Source organism: Phocoena sinus, chromosome 13, assembly GCF_008692025.1.
Source record: "Phocoena sinus isolate mPhoSin1 chromosome 13, mPhoSin1.pri, whole genome shotgun sequence".
Taxonomy (NCBI): Eukaryota; Metazoa; Chordata; class Mammalia; order Artiodactyla; family Phocoenidae; genus Phocoena; species Phocoena sinus.
The window spans coordinates 77,845,472-77,862,645 of NC_045775.1; the positions used below are offsets into that span (position 1 = coordinate 77,845,472).

The 17,174-nt window shown below is 38.2% G+C and overlaps 1 protein-coding gene across 4 annotated transcripts in view; it reads right to left on the reverse strand.

Moving 5' to 3' along the window:
• EIF2AK3 (eukaryotic translation initiation factor 2 alpha kinase 3) overlaps window positions 1-17,174 on the reverse strand; it is a 68,525-nt gene that overhangs the window by 20,155 nt on the left and 31,196 nt on the right. For 3 of the 4 annotated variants that reach the window (XM_032652531.1, XM_032652534.1, XM_032652532.1), the window contains 9 exons: window positions 14,014-14,208; window positions 11,878-12,011; window positions 9,961-10,195; window positions 9,215-9,377; window positions 8,090-8,230; window positions 6,989-7,111; window positions 5,519-5,739; window positions 5,028-5,140; window positions 1,597-1,719 (listed from right to left, as the gene is read on the reverse strand). In XM_032652531.1, the coding sequence (XP_032508422.1) occupies window positions 1,597-1,719; window positions 5,028-5,140; window positions 5,519-5,739; window positions 6,989-7,111; window positions 8,090-8,230; window positions 9,215-9,377; window positions 9,961-10,195; window positions 11,878-12,011; window positions 14,014-14,208 (1,448 nt within the window). Of the gene's footprint in view, window positions 1-1,596; window positions 1,720-5,027; window positions 5,141-5,518; window positions 5,740-6,988; window positions 7,112-8,089; window positions 8,231-9,214; window positions 9,378-9,960; window positions 10,196-11,877; window positions 12,012-14,013; window positions 14,209-14,788; window positions 15,023-17,174 lie in introns of those variants that run through there. The other variant, XM_032652533.1, reaches the window with a different exon arrangement.

The window sequence follows — 17,174 nt, forward strand, 5'->3', positions numbered from 1 at the left end:
GGGGGTGCTGCACAGTGTGGCTTGTAGGATCTTAGCTCCCCAACCAGGGACTGAACCCATGCCCGCTGTGTTGGAAGGGCAGTCTTAACCACTGGACCGCCAGGGAAGTCCCTCCCCTCCATTCTTACCCTTGCTCCACTTGTGCCAGAATCCTCAACTAACCTCTACATCCCCTGCAAATGTTTGCCTAGAGCCTATGCTCAGGCCATTTCATGTACTTGGCCATCCCTCCCCTACATGTGTGTCCGCCAAGGGACAGGTTACCCCTGAACACGGCGCAGACAACACTACCACCACGAGGCTTGCCTTCCTTGACTGCCTTTCGGCTACCTCTGCACTTTCTTCATGAGAAGCTGTTTACTAAATTAAATCACAAGTCACAATCTTCCTGGCTTTGCAGTTATTTGAGTATATATACAAAGGTCTCAAATAGTTATAGATTCTTGAGGGCAGAAGCCTTTCTTAATTTTATATCCTATGTGGTACTCTGTACATGTGAATATTTAAACTACTCAAAACTTATACACCAAAGAAAAGAATTAGTCCCATAGTACTCAGGTTGTCCCATTCCTATGTCCCTATCTGTTGGACAGCATGTTTAACTGCTAATTAGGAAGACAGCCCAGAAATTAGTGCACATTCAATCAAGAATCCAGAGGAGGCTTCCACGATAGATGAAAAGGACGGCGTAACTGAAAGCCCATCATCTTAAGCATCACACTGTTCTGAGCCCCAAATTCTACTTCTAGGAATCTATCCTAAGGAAACAGACGTGATCAAAATTTTATATAAAAGACGAACAATGCCAAGCTGTGTTTTTTTTTTTTGGCCGTGCCGAGAGGCATGCGGGATCTTAGTTCCCTGACCAGGGATCAAACCCACGCCCCCTGCAGTGGAAGCACGGAGTCCTAACTAATGGACTGCCAGGGAAGTCCCCAAAGTTATTTTTAATTGCAACAAGTTGGAAACCTAAATATTTAAAAATAAGAAATGGTTAAATGGGACATGGCACAAGTATTAACTGGACTATTTTCCAGTCATAAAACACTTTCAGTATATTTTAGCATTTCAATGACATACTCTTAATAGCAAGGAAAACACTGAGAATACAATGAAGGAAGCAACAGATAAAACTGTATTGTATTGATATCTGTGCTACGAACTAGGTAAATTTATGACAGAAAAAAAAAAAATCAAAAGAAAATACCCTAAAATGTTAAAAGTGTTTATTACTAGGTAGAGTACACATGGATCGTTTTTTGTTTTAATACTATTCCTTATTTTCCACAATAAATATAGATTATTTTTAAATGGTGCTATGTATTAAAGTCTATAGTTATTAAAATTCACTATGGGAATGCCCTGAGTTGTTAAGAATCAAAAACAAGGGCATATTTTTTAAGTAGATACAAAGCGGTCAAAGTAGATGACACTTTTAAAAGATAGCTAGTTACCGGGTAGTACTGAGAACATAAGATTCAGAAGGTCAGAAACTCTGTTTTCTATAGTCTCTATGGAGTATAGTAAGGACATATTGCCTATGAGATTAGATAATACAGTCCTAACTCCAAGTTTACTAAAAGTACCATCCATTACCTGTTGGGGAGACGGATTCTCTTGATGGCATAATTGCAGTCATCAACTTTGTTTCTAGCTTCAAAGACAACTCCAAACCCTCCACGACCCATGCACTGAATCGGTTCAAAATCTGTTAGATAGCTTAAAAAAAAAAAAGTAAATTTTAAAAAGTTTGAAAAAAAAAAAAAGTTTGTAATAGTTTTAAATTTTGTACTGATAGTTCAATCTTATTTTATGATATGTAAAAAGGTATAAACTAAGTTTCCTAGAACTTATTTTAATAGAGCGCAGTTTAAATTCTAATAGCATTCTTTGCTTTTCTGTCTGTATAAATGAAGCAAACACATTTTAATTTTGCCCCTGGGAATTTTATTAAAAATTTTAAAACTTCTGCTTAATGGGGAATCACTTGTTAATCACTTATTCTTACAGCAATTTTAGTACTGTTCTGTCCTATCCAATACTTTCCATCATCCATCAAAACAGTTTATCCTTAATTCTCTAACCTTTTACCTCTTGTGGCATTCTGTATTCAAGTAGAAAATGTATTTTAATCTTATGCCAGTGCCTGTGTATTTTATGGAAAAGATTTAATCAGTCCCATTACATTTATGTACGTTTTTAGCCAGAAACCTTCTCTAGGAACCAAAGCTAACTGAAATTCGCTGGGGTGCCTCAGGAGTCAGTGTGCTCATCACCAAAGGTATTTGGACAGAAGCGAACTCACCATCTGGCACTTACAGATGGACCTCCACTTTGTAGCCCATTTCCCCTGTTGACCTCTCTGATCTGCTCTGTATATTCCAGCCAACTTGCACCAGGCTCTCTCACAACTTCAGAGCTTTTGCTTCTGCTATTTGCTCCAGGGGGATGCCCTACTTCTTTGGACTTAATAAAAAACCTCTATTTTTCTTTCATTCTGCTCATCTCACCACCTCTGTAAGGCCTTCCTAGACCCCTGTCTTAATGTTCTTATAGCACTTTGCACATACTACTTGGAACTGTTTAAACTTAGTCTCAATATTTTGCAGTTATTTATAAGCAGCTTTCTCTCTCCACTACTACCGAATTGTAGGGACCTTGACTGCAGGAGAGAATTCTTTTTTCTCTTTGTATTTCCAAAGCCTGGGCTCACCTGGCAAATAGAAGGGCTAACAAATATCTATCGAATAATGCATGAATTAATAAATGAATGAATGCACGCATGCGTGCTGTGGAAGACATTCTTCCAGCCGTGTGAGGGGGAGTTGAATTAGATGATCTTTGGTGTCCCTTATAAGGCTAACTTTATTACTTTATGACTTGCACACTCATATTATTTCAGCGGTTGGCTCAGCTTTAGAGCATGGTGTTAAGGAGGAGAGACAATAGATCCCAACCCTCCATGGGCCAATTACCTTCACAGAGAATGAAGAGTAATGATCTGTATCCCTAAGAATAGCTAGGCAAGGTACTTGAGTACAAATCCATCTCCCCAACTGCAAAAGCCCATGAAGTTCTTGTCCTACTCCTGGAGGGCCAACTGAATTATCTTCCTACATTAAAGAAAACACTCATATGAAAATGGATATATCTTTTGAAAGGAGAAACATCTTATATATGATTACAGCTTTTATAAATATAAGTATCATCTTGCCTCAGGTCCCAACTTAGGACTTAAATTCATGACTGAATCCACAGCTCATGTTCTTAATAATGCCTAGAACGTAGTAGGCACTCAATAGACATCAGGTATTACACAGAGATCCTGTATTTTTAAAAACAATCAGCTGTTCTCTTCATAGTGAATAAAATGGAAGGAAAATTGAGTCTAATTCAATTTTAGAGTACATTATTCCAATTCTCTTCACAACAGCCTTACAAATATATGCTTAATCACCATACCCCACTCACCCTCCCTTCTCCACCTGTCTCTTACTCGTGACTTATTATGACGCCCTCTTGAATCATCACAGCCAGAGTTAGTTGCTTATAGCTCATGGCTTTTTTCCTTATATGTTTATGTTTTCTCTAGTATCACCTTCCCCGGTAGACTTGAAGCTCCTCCAGGGGATAGGACCAGTCTTTTTATTTCTCCCAAAGCCTGAGGTACTGCACACAGTCGTTCAGAAAGATGCTGAATGAACAGTGAATGGCTTGGGTACTGAACTGCCCATGGAGTTGACGGGCCCCTCTCCTCTCCCTCACTATAAGTCAGCATTTTTATTAGCAAGGGTATTAAAGCCCTTACCACTTGCTAGTCACCTAGTACGTTTTGCTAAACATACGGATTGCAGCTAATTCTTAACTTTTGAGAAGATGGTATGAATGCAGCTTAGATTAAGTCCATAGATAATCAAAATAACCCACATTTTAGCTGTAATTTTCCATCTTTTCTGTCAAAAAGCCATTTCCCTAGATATTTATTAAGCAGTAAGTTTCATATAGAGCTTCTCCTTGTCCCTGTATCACGAAAGTGCTAAGTAGCAATAATCCATGTAAGAAAACTGAACTGCAGCACCACTTCTTGTCCCACAAAGCGTCAAAATCCGTACACCTGACAGATCTGCTTACAGATTTTCTACTTTTATTTTACTTTCAAATTATCTGAATTGGCCGCTTTTTAAGTAACCCAACTCCCTCTTCTGTTTTTAAAAATGGTCTATTCTATTGGTGTATTTCTCCCCAGTTTTCTGCTTCTTATTTTAGACAGAATAAGGATGAAATAAATAACTGAGGACTAAGTAACATAGGAGATTTATGCCATATTCCAATAACATAAAAATTACTGTTTGGTATTAATGCCAAGCCCAGTACCTGGTAGACCCTCAATAACTATGTCATCTGAATGACAACTCAATTCGGTGGCTGTAATTCTTTTTTTTCTTTTCCTTCCAGTTTTATTGAGAAATAATTGACATACATGGTGGCTATAATTCTAAACTTTTATAACACTCTATTTCTATCCCTCTTCTATACCACCTTGAATCAGTTTAAGTAACTTGAGGGATATGTCTGTTTTATTTACCTAGTCATACATTTTTTTTAAAAAAAATTAAACAATATCTTAGTTTAGAGGTTGTTTCTTCTTTCTTAAGTGAAATACAGTCGGCATACAATATTATGTAAGTTTCAGGTGTACTACATAATGATTTGACATTTGTATACGTTACGAAATGATCACCACGACAAGTCTAGTAATCATCTGTCCCCACAAAAGTCACTGCAATATTATTAACCATATTCCTTATGTTGTATATTACAATCCCTGTGATTTATCATATAACTGGAGGTTTAGAAGCAGATGTTGAATGAACAACTATTCTATTCTTCATCTATTTCACCCACCACTCCCCCTCTCCCTTCTGAACCACCCATTCGTTCTCTGTATCTAAGGCCATTTCTTCCTGGATTTGAACAGTTAGCACCAGAAGCTACAGCACACATACATTTTATGAAAAGACTCATACCGTGATACATATCCAGAATTTTTTATGTCATTCCAGCTACTGTCATTAGCTTCTCCACTGACAGACTCATATTTATTTTCAGTTTGACACTGAGTTTCAGATTCTTTCCTTTGCTGATAAGGTGGGGGAGAAAAAAAATCCCTCTCAGTACAAAGCTGAATTGAGGTTAGCTAACAATATTAGGCTATAAAATAACACTGAAGAATAAATAATATTGAGAAAAATAAATGCATTATAAGAACATAAAACAACAGCATTTCCTTTGTCAAAGGGAAAGGGAATGACCAGGGTGGAGCCAGACTGCAATGGGTTGAGGAGCGAAGGGGACAAGGACGTGGAGGCAAGAGTATGGGCAACAATGATTTTAGGGTAAAACTTAAGGAAATGGACGCCTTGCTCCTCACATGCACACACACACACGCGCACACACCCCCCAAGTTTTCTATAGTCCCAACACTTTGAAAAAGATGAGATTCTAAACAATGTCTTACTCTGTGAGGATGAGGATGGAAGAGTCTGCGCACAATGAAAGTTGTTGCTACGATACAAAACAGAATGGTTCCAGCTATTTCCTTCCACCAGTGTAAGAGGAGAACGGGATCCTTTCTGCGGATACTCCTGCTGTAATTCGGGTTGTCGAGAAATCGGACTGTGATCTGTGTGCTCCGTTTGTTCCTTTCCCTCTTGTAGTATGGCAGGTAATAACCATTATCTTCAACAACAAACATTAAAAGTGGTTTTTTTTAAAAAGATAAACCAATATAGTTCCACCTTTAATTGCTAAAAATTATCTAATTTCCTACGACTTTTAACCCTAATTCCTTTTTCTAAAATTTCATCTCCTCTTTAGCACATCTTTCTATTGAATAATAAGACTAAAAACAACCCTTAAGGCCTACTCCATTCATTATCTCATTAATAATTCAATCCTTTAAATGCAAAAAAGAAAAAAAATTAGACAGTACTCAAACCTCCTTTGCGGATTTGAAACTTCACTTTCATTTAGCATCAATAAAATATCAAATTTTACCATGACGAGGAGAACATCTCCACATGCTCTCTGGTTCCTTTCAGGCTGTCAAAATGAATTTGTCCTAGAAAGCAGCCTGTCCTTTTTACCTTCTATTTTATACCACACGGGCAGATTACACAATTCTCTTTTACCTTGCATTTTGATCAATATCAGATAGACAGCTGTCTGTAGTTCAGAGCTCTCTGATTTTTGTTAAATCAATTTAAATTCTACAATAATTTCCCAGGTTTATCATCTAGGGTAAATGATGAGGAGTCTATGTTTTTGCCTAATGCAGATCTAAGCAATTTTCTTTTTTATATCCAACTGTTCAAAAAACTTTCATATCTGAATATATCCTAACTTTAAATACACAGGAATGTGTTTCACGTCAAATGTCACCTATTCTTGACTTTTGTACTAATTTTCCTTGTCTGAAAACAAAATTAAAATAACCCCATTTTATAGCATTTTCACATAGCTCTATGGGAAACACCAATCTTCTTCATTATACAGACTGATATTATATAGACTATATTATATAAGCTCATAATTAAGTAAGAGCTAATAACAAGAACTAATGCTTATTGAACACAATTATTTGCCAGGCATGGTGCTAATTAAGACTGTGCATTATCTCATTTAGACCTTACCACAACCCAATAAATAGATATTAGGATTACTATACTTTTGTTTTACAGATGAAGAAACAGAGACACAGGTAAGTTAGGTGTGCCCAGCCTAGCATGTGGCAAAACCCTGGCAATCCGTCTTTTGAAGCCTTGTACCCTTGGCCACCATTCACAATATCTGCCCCCCAAGATATTTATTTTCTACCCTCCAACTGGCTACTTTGCATTTGAATTCTATTAACTAATTTCAAATTGATAAATTAAAATAAACAGAAAAATAAAAACAGCATTTTCAATCCAAGTGGAATCACACTCACCATATGGATACTGCAAGATTGAAAGCGCACCGTTACTATACTCTTCGTGAGAAAACTTATCGTTACTAAGACATTTGTCAAATTCATCAGACCCCACCAAGACAGGAGTTCTGGAAGGAGAATCTAAAAGAAAATGGTAAAATCTTAACTGTTAGGACTTTAATGAAAATGTGTGTGCCTCATTCATCCAAAAAACAGATATTCAAATAGCACAGCTCAGTTCAAATATGTAAGCCAAACAAATGGCCCAACGTTCTTTCTCTTGAAAAGCAGTCTTATAGAGAGATGAGTCATTTAAACGAGTAATTAAAATAGGATGTGATATATGTGATAAAAAACATATACAAGGTACAGAAAGATAGCTGAAGGAAAGAGATGGTTTAGTATTTGAATTCAACTCAATTTGAGTGTCTCAAAGAACATGATGTGATAACCAGATATTTCATAAATATTCTTTTTTTTTTAAAATAAATTTATTTATTTTAGGCTGCTTTTGGTCTCCATTGCCGCGCGCAGGCTTTCTCTAGTTGCAGTGAGCAGGGGGCTACTCTTCACTGCAGTGCACGAGCTTCTCATTGTGGTGGCTTCTCTTGTTACTGAGCATGGACTCGAGGTGCGCAGGCTTCAACAGTTGTGGCACGTGGGCTCAGTAGTTGTGGCTCATGGGCTTAGTTGCTCCGTGGCATGTGGGATCTTCCCGGACCAGGGCTCAAACCTGTGTCCCCTGAATTGGCAGGCAGATTCTTAACCACTGCGCCATCAGGGAAGTTCCATAAATATTCTTAATATAAATATGTTAAGAGCTAAATGATATCAAGGCGTGGTCAGAGAATGGTTAAAGACTTTTTCTAAGCTGTCCAGAGAAATACTTTATTGACATTGATTTCTATAGAAGTAGCTGCTGTTTCAATGAAATCATGTTCTAAAGGATAATTAAAATTCATTAACGTCTGAAATACCTTCCCAGTTTATCAGAAAGTATAGAGTGTATAATAGCTGTGATCTCTGTGATATTAGGGCAAAGCCCATGATTAGGGCAAAGCCCATGATTAGGCCTCTGAACATCTTAATAACATTTATAAAAGTTCATAATTCACTTACGAATTAAGGGTTTCCATTTGATTGTTGGCAAAGGAATAATTGCATTTTCACTGTTGACAGATTCCAAGGCCTTGGGACTCGTAGGAAACTTTTCTGAAATTCTGACTGATGACTGCAGATACAGCTGGCCTCTGTACATTCCTGAATCAACCAGAACACTGTCAGTTAGGTTTAGAATCAAGCACTGATGATTTTTTTTTTAAAAAAAGGTTCACTTTGATTTAATAAAATTAGATGAATTCCAGTTATTTATTCATGTGCTACATAGCTCTTTTCAAAGAATCACACCTGAAGCACTCAAATTTGACCCAAAGGTTATTCAACAACAACAGGGGAGGAAAGTTACACACAAGTTACAATGTTTCTCACTATATAACTTTTGGTAATTACTGAAAAACTCTTCCAGTAGGAAAATTCAAACAAAAGAAATCGTTGTACTCTTATGAAAGTAACAGCTTAGATGAGGTAACCTTTTCCTTAAGAAAACCTAAACACCTATCATTCAAGAGATACTGCTAACAATTCAATTAAATACTATCATAACACATGTGATATGTTATTTCAAATTCTTGCATTTCACTGAGATTGAGGGGCGGGTAGCACATTGACAGAGCTTAAAGAATTTTATGTGTATCTGACCACAAAACTAGTTCAAATAATTAGATTTGAGGGTTTTCAAAATGTAGAACATTGACGGCTTTCAACCGCCAAGCAGCACACCAGAATTTTGTTTTAATTTTTCAGATAAGTTGTGTAGATGCATAGAAAAAAATAAACATACCTTTAAGGGGGAGCAAACTGATACAGATGCAAATACAAATGTAGAAAGTTTTAGACTCTGAAGATACATAAGTACTGTGAAATCATGCTATGTAATGGCAACATTTTTAAGCCTTTTAAATATAGGTCTCAGAGAAAAAGAACCCGCTAGAGTAATTAAAAGTTTCAGAATTGGATAAATGAAAGAAAATTGCAGGAATAGAAATCAAAGTACAAATCTTAAGGCCAGAGAGTGTACTTAGGAATTGAAACTACTACAGGCACACCTGAAGTAGGGAGAGACAATGTAGGAATAAAATCTAGATGTCAACATGTACTATTGCTAGATAAGAGATATCCACTCACCCAAGTAAACACTGTTTTCTGTGGCTCCTCGGGCGGCTTCTACGATGTCTTCTTCATCCTCTAAAACTCCGTCATTAGTGGTGTAACTTGTATCATCAAAAAGACTGATGGGAATGACTTTGCCGTCCTTAACCAACCAGGCAGATGCAATGGGAGTACAAAACTAAACAAAAATGGAAAGGAAATTTTAAACAATTTCAAGCAGTATTTCTATGTATCCCAACTCCTGAAATACCCTTTAAAACCACATATTTCTTTACAAATTTTCACTTTTCCAGCTTTACTGAGGTATAATTGACGAATAAAAAATGTGTTTATGGTGTACAGTGTGATATTTTGATATATGTATAATTGTGAAATAATTAGCACAATCAAGCGAATTCATATATCCACCATCTCACGGTTATTTTGTATGTATGTGTTTTAAGAACATTTAAGATCTATTCTCTTCATTTCTGTTTAATATTCTGAGGAAACTCCATGATGTTTTCCGTAACATCTATGCCAATTTACATTCTCGCCAACACTGCACGAAGATACACTGTTGTACACTGTTCACCAACATCTTCACCAACTTTTTGACTTTTTCTTAATAGTCATTCTAACAGATGTAAAATCACAAATTTCTTAGAGCACAGAGAACAAGCTGAAAATCCAAAATGGCAGTCACTTCCTTCTACCCAACATGTTTGGTCAAACTGAGAAGGAAAGGAACATATTTATAAATTCTCAGTGGTTCTAGGTACCTGGTATTCCCACTCCAGACGTCCTCCTTTCTTACTAAAGGCCATAACTTTCCAATCAGCAACGGAGACCTTTATCACTGTGTCCATCACGGCAGCTTCCTGTTCTTCCACGTCTGAAATAATTTTAGACTGTTCTTTGTTTCCACTGGGCTTTAAGGTGCTTTCAATAAATCCGGCTCTAGTTTCCATGTCTGGAATATACCGAAGTTCAAAGTGGCCAACACTGAAATTCCACCTTAAATTTACAAAGGTGTGTTTTAGAAATTTACACTTAAATAAAGGACCAAATAATTAAGAACTCTTCTAGAGTGAAGAAGCAAACACTAAAACTTTGTGACGAGAAAGGGAACAACTCAACACAATCTTCTGGAAGGGAGCATGCTTGCTGATTTATGCCACAAGAGGGTGTAACTTGGTCCTGACCCTTTAGAAACAGTGGTTCTGAGAGTTGTGACCTGACAACGGCTACAGGACAGATTTTTCTCTTGAAATTAACAAATGTTCACATTTCCAAATCAGGATAATTTTCTCAAAACATATCAGTCACCCTAAAATAAGGTAGCTTGCAGTCTGCCTTACTTCTTTTTTTTTTTTTTTTCTGCCTTACTTCTTAATTAAAGCCTGACACATTTTGTTCAAGTGCAGAGAAATTAACACATCCCAATAAACCAATGCAAAAGGCAAGACGAAAGCTACTGATTTTAGATTTTTATGAAAATACAGCCTCGAGAGGCAATGTGACCCAGTATACCAAGCCTGAAGGTCATACCACCTCAGCTTCAATCTCAAATCTCTACTGACTGAGATCTGGCCAGTCATTTAACCTTTTTTGAGTTTCAGTGTCCATATCCATAAAGTGGTATTAGCAATGTCTCCTCTATAACTAATACATAGGAAAATCACTTATCTGTTGACACTATAATGGTCTTGACACTAAGATATAAAATGGCCCTAGAATTCCGACATCTGTTGAAAAACAGATACTTAAGGAATATGGATCTTAGATGCCAGACTCTTCCCATTCTGATAACTCAAATTCTGTGAAGTTGAACATCTGCTCCTATGGTAGCTGAGCACCCAGCAAGCACTCAAACACTTAAGGAAACAAAATCCTATCAGGATAAAGAAGGTTGGGTTGCCAGCAGATGCAAAGTCCAGGGAATGTAGAAAGAATACATTCTTCACTGAATTTGAGAAAACAGTTTTCAGGAAAGGAAACTGAATGATACTGCATCAGATTAGACAACATCTGAAAGTCTGCTTCACTTTCAAAAGATAAAGATGGGATCTCAAATTCTCTTTACTGCGCAGCAATTTAAAATTTAAATATTAGGTTTTGAAAAGTCGAGCATGTGATTTACCACCAGCATATCTAATTCAATCACATTACTTTAAATGTAAAAATTTACATTATTTGAAAAAGGAAACAAAACAGTATTTGACCAAATAAATTAGGCTTTAACACTTTAAGAAAATACACTAAAATATTATTTTATAATTGAGGTGGTGGTCACACAAACCATGAAACTACCTACTAGAGAGAACTGCAGGGTCAAACAGACCCAAGTGAAACAAAGCACATCAGCTTTGTCTTAAGAGTTTTCTGCATTCTGCAAAGAACTTGGATCAGTGAGATTGCTATGAAACATATCATTAACCTAAGACTAAGCTAATATATAGTCACTGTATGGGACTCCTCTTCGTTACCATATCCTAAAGCACATGGTGAGAAGTTCACTTCAGGATCTGTTAAAAATCATGAAGCTGTTTTAAATTTAGGGGCTTCATTTCTCTTAAAAGAGTAGTATGCTTTTGGGGAAACAAAATAGTTCAGAAAATCTCCACAAAGAAAAAGCTGATGAATTCTGGTCTTGTCGTACTTCTAAACCCCAACAGCAACATTATCTGAATACACACTTCTCACTGCCACTACGAGGGCCGACGGCTCTAACGGTTTTCTGGGTGCGCTGCAGAAGCAGGATATCTTCTTCTTGTTCCATTTCATCATTATCCCATTGGCGACAACCCAAAGCTGAACAGATGTACCTCACCTGAAAAGACAGATGTAAAATTAGTAAAGAGAACAAGTTACAGGAGATCAGAGACAGTAAAAGACTCTCAACAGTTTTATAGAAAGTAAAAGGAAATTGAGGAAATGTGTAAAAAGTAGCCAAGCATTAAGAAGCAACAGCTAGGGGGCTTCCCTGGTGGCTCAGTGGTTAAGAATCCACCTGCCAATGCAGGGGACACGGGTTGGAGCCCTGGTCCGGGAAGATCCCACTTGCCGCAGAGCAACTAAGCCCGTGAGCCACAACTACTGAGCCTGCGTGCTGCAACTACTGAAGCCCACGTGCCTAGAGCCCGTGCTCCACAACAAGAGAAGCCACCGCAATGAGAAGCCCGTGCACTGCAACAAAGAGCAGTCCCCGCTCGCTGCAACTAGAGAAAGCCCGCGTGCAGCAAGCAACAAAGACCCAATGCAGCCAAAAATAAATAAATAAAATTAAAAATACACAGTTTCTGTTAAAAAAAAACAAAAGGAAGCAACAGCTATACTATATAGCACAGGGAACGCCACTCAATACTCTGTAATGGCCTATGTGGGAAAAGAATCTAAAAAAGAGTGGATATATGTGTATGTATCACTGATTCACTTTGCTGTACACCAGAAACTAACAAAACATTGTAAATCAACTGTACTGCAATGAAATTTTTTAAAATAAATAACCTGAAAAAGAAAAAAAGCAACAGCTAGATTACCACCAACTCCTAAAATGAAACAGTTAGAACCATAAAAGTACCAATGAATATTTATCTCTGAGAATAAGTCTTACTTTGAGCATTTCCATGGAAGAAATGGATAACTAGTTGTGATCTCTTAGTAATAATATCATTAATAAAATTCTAGGTGAATTTAAAAAAAAAACACCTCAGAATTTCCATATGACAGAAATACTTAGTTTTTAAAAATCTGAACCTTTTCTAACAGCTGCCGTATTTTCAAGTACTTCTTTGAAAACTTCACTCAAAGGAAAAGGAAGATTCTTTGGAATGATGTGACCAAATCCTCACAGAAAGAAGCATACCTGCTAGAATACCAGAATTTTGGAGCAGCACATCAAATCAGAGACCCAGGTGATGGGGTTCAATCCCATTGTTTTACTGATGAGAATACTGAAGGAAACAAAGGATCACAAGGCCGCCTCAATACAATACACATGCAGGTGGCTGGAGAGGGCAGAGAAGCCTGCAAAGGGCCTATGGGCCTAACACTCAGACAAGGGATCCTTAAAGTTTGAAAAACTTGAGGGCCAAAGATCTTTTTTCTATTCTTCCTTATTTTCGTCTTAAGTCTATTTACAAATATTCAAGTATCAATGTATTAAGGGGTTAAAAAGAGATTTTTACCTTTCCAAAAAGCTAATTAGTTATTCCCCATAATGGAGTTTTAAGACCCAATCTTAGAAGCAGACCATCTCCTAAGAGCTAATAATGGAGAAAGTCTAGGTCATTAACAGTATGACTTTTTCTTCACACAGATCTAAATCAAATCTGACCTTGGCAGTTTCTGAACCTTTGAAAGTCTTGGTTTTCTCATCTGTAAAATGAGTACAAACTTGCCTCTTGCATCCTCTTACGATAGGCTCAAACTAGAGAAATAAGTAGTAGCAATTATTCTTATCATCAGGATTATTATTATTCTTTGGAGGGTTCCTCATCTATCCAAATGAAAACTGTAAAATGTAACCATCAGAAATATTGTGATGATTTCAAAATAAGGCGTGAAGAAGGCACCTGACGTACAATAGACCACCGTTATCCATTCTCTTCCCCCTGCTATTCCTGGCTCTGCTGTTCATTCTGTTATCTTGGATAAATTTAGTTTCTCTTAATAATATTCCCCCTTTCTACTCACAGTTCTTTTATCAAAAGAAATGATATCCTCAGGGGAAAATTATTACAAAGCTCAACCAGTAATAGTACAGTTTAAGAAATTATCTCTTCTATTCCTATTTATTTTGATTTCTCCCCAAACTGAACATTTTTACTCACCTTTCCGCTATATGCACTGAGTCCATATGTAGTGAGAGACTTTCCTCCAACCAAGACAACATCATCTCCAAATTTATAAGAAGATTCAAGAAGCGATTCAACTGTAAACGGAACTGTTTCCATGCTCTCACGGTCCCGGTCCCACTGGAAGAGGTCTCCATCCAGGGAAGGAATGATCATCTTATTCCCAAATACCTAAAATAAAAAGCTAACTTTTAAAAGGATTTTATGAATGGATAAAAAAGATGTGGGTCATGTAAACAACAGAATACTACTCAGCCATAAAAAGAATGAAATACTGCCATACTAGAGATTATCATACTAAGCAAAGTAAGACAGAAAGAGAAAGACAAATATCATATAATATCGCTTATATGTGGAATCGAAAACACAACACAAATGAACTTATCTACGAAACAGAAACAGACTCACAGACATAGAGAACAGACTTGTGGTTGCCAAGGGGGAGAGTGGGTGGGGAGGAATGTTTTTGGGAGCTTGGAATTAGCAAATGCAAACTAGTATATATAGGATGGATAAACAACAAGGTCCCACTGTATAACACAGGGAACTATATTCAATACCCTGTGATAAACCACAGTGGAAGAGAATATGATAAAGAATATATATATGTATAACTGAATCACTTGGCTGTATAGTAGAAATTAACATAACATTGTAAATCAACTACACTTCAATAAAATAAATCTTAAAAAATAAATTAATAAAAGGATCTGAACTGTAAGAGTAGGAACTAAAAGCCGTAGTCTCTCACCGGAGGTACTCAGGCCTCCTGAGCAGCATACGAAACGGCACAGTTCATCCACCAAAAGCAACTTAAAAGAACCACCCATCTCTCCTGGGACCCACAGGTACACTCCAGTCTGGTTTTCCTCAAACTCTGTTTGCCACGAGCCAAGCGTGTTCCATAACAATAAGGGAATTACTGAGGAGAGTTCTGTGACCAAGTGAGTTCAAGAAGAGGTTACTGGGCTTCCCTGGTGGCGCAGTGGTTGAGAGTCCGCCTGCCGATGCAGGGGACACGGGTTCGTGCCCCGGTCCGGGAGGATCCCACATGCCGCGGAGCAGCTGGGCCCGTGAGCCATGGCCAATGAGCCTGCACGTCCGGAGCCTGTGCTCCGCAATGGGAGAGGCCACAATAGTGAGAGGCCCGTGTACCAAAAAAAAAAAAAAAAGAAGAGGTTACTGTGGGAGTTCTTATAGTGATTACTATGTTAACGTATAATATGATTTTCTAGTAAAGGGATAGTTTATGCAGCACTTTCCAAGTCTATTTTGTCCAGGCCAATTACCATCATAGGTTCAGATCCAAGGAACACAGGTTGATTTACGCAGCATCCCATTCTTTCTTTTATTCACTTTCTCAGATCTGCTATGAGCTAGAAGCCTGGTAACCAAGCTTACTGATTTAATGCTCTTAGCTGTCCTTCCTTCGTCTATCAATGTTAACTGAGGACCTACTACATGCTAGGGACTATTCCGTTGCTTAGGATACACCAGGGAGCAAAACAAATTAAAAAAAACAAAACATTGCCATTGTGGAGCTCAAACTCTGGTATCGGGAGATAAACAACGTAATAAATAATTACAGAGTATGTTAGGTGTTAAATGCCATAGTGAAAAAACTAGAACAAGGTAAAGGGGGAACGGATAAATGTGTGCATGGGAGGGGACAGGACTTGTCAGTAATGGTTAAGTTCAGGGTAGGTCCCATTGAGAAAGTAATATTTGAGCAAAATCTAAACATAAGCGTTAACCCTGCTGATACCTGCGGAACAGCCTTTGCAAAGGCCTTAAGGGGGAAGTGCACTGTGAGGAGGAAAGGGAACAGGTTGTAGAGGCAAGGATGGAGGTGGGGAGAGAAGCAGAAGGCCGGAGATGATAATGGTGGTGCTGGTGGTGGGCTACAGTGCAGCTGTTGCCTGCGGTTAGATTTGGGATATAACTGGAAGGTAAAGCCAACAGGATTTCATGGTGGATTCCCTGTACGGAATGAGCGGAAGAAAAGCGCTCAGGATGACTCTATAAAGATTTTGGCCAAGAAAATCTTGTTTCTTGAGAAAGAGTTAAATTAGTACATGACTTTGTGACACTGGCCTTCTGGCATTTCAAAATAGACACAACTCGGGAATTCCCTAGTGATTCAGTGGTTAGGGCTCGGCACTGTCACTGCGGTGGCCCGGGTTCAATCCCTGGTCGAGGAACTAAGATCCCGCAAGCCGCACAGCGCACCAAAAACACACAAAAAAACAAAACAGACACAACTTGACTTATTTCAGCTAATGACACGATTATTTTCCTGATCATCAAGGCTCAAAAATCTGGAAAAAGAGACTATGAAAGAAGCATGAGTTTAAAAACCAGAAAACCTCCAGGCAAATGTCGATTTGCCTTTTTTTTTTTTTTTTTTTGCGGTACGCGGGCCTCTCACTGTTGTGGCCTCTCCCGTTGCTGAGCACAGGCTCCGGACGCGCAGGCTCAGCGGCCATGGCTCACGGGCCCAGCCGCTCCGCGGCATGTGGGATCTTCCCAGACCGGGGCACGAACCCGTGTACCCCGCATCGGCAGGCAGACTCTCAACCACTGCGCCACCAGGGAAGCCCCGATTTGCCTTTTTAAACAAAATTTCTCTATGGACTTCTTTGTTCCTTAAGCAGCAGAATTCCTTTCTTTAAAGGGATACTTACGGGGATATTTTAAAGAGATCCTTTTCAGTCACAAAGTGTTCTCCGTTGATGCTCAGCTAATATATCCCCCCCCACCCACCCCAGCTGTGCCCCACACCCCTGGGGTTCTAGAAGACAGGTTGAAAAACACGACTCTAATCCACTTCTTTCCTTCATTTTGTAGTTCAAATCCTCTATCTCCTGCCTGAACTATTATAACAGCCTCTTTACAGCTCTTAACTGGAAATTCCCTCAATCTAATCTCTGCATATCTTCTAGATTAATCCCTGAATCAAAGTTAAGCTTGTTATGACACTATTCAAAAATCCTCGACAGCTCTCCATTATCTTCTTACTAAAGACCCCAATTCCTAACTCTGACATACATTCAAAGTCCTCTAAACGTGACCTCAAACAACCTTTTCCTTGCTGTCTTTCACTTTTCCCCACGTGGGTGGAAATCAGGTGCCATTAC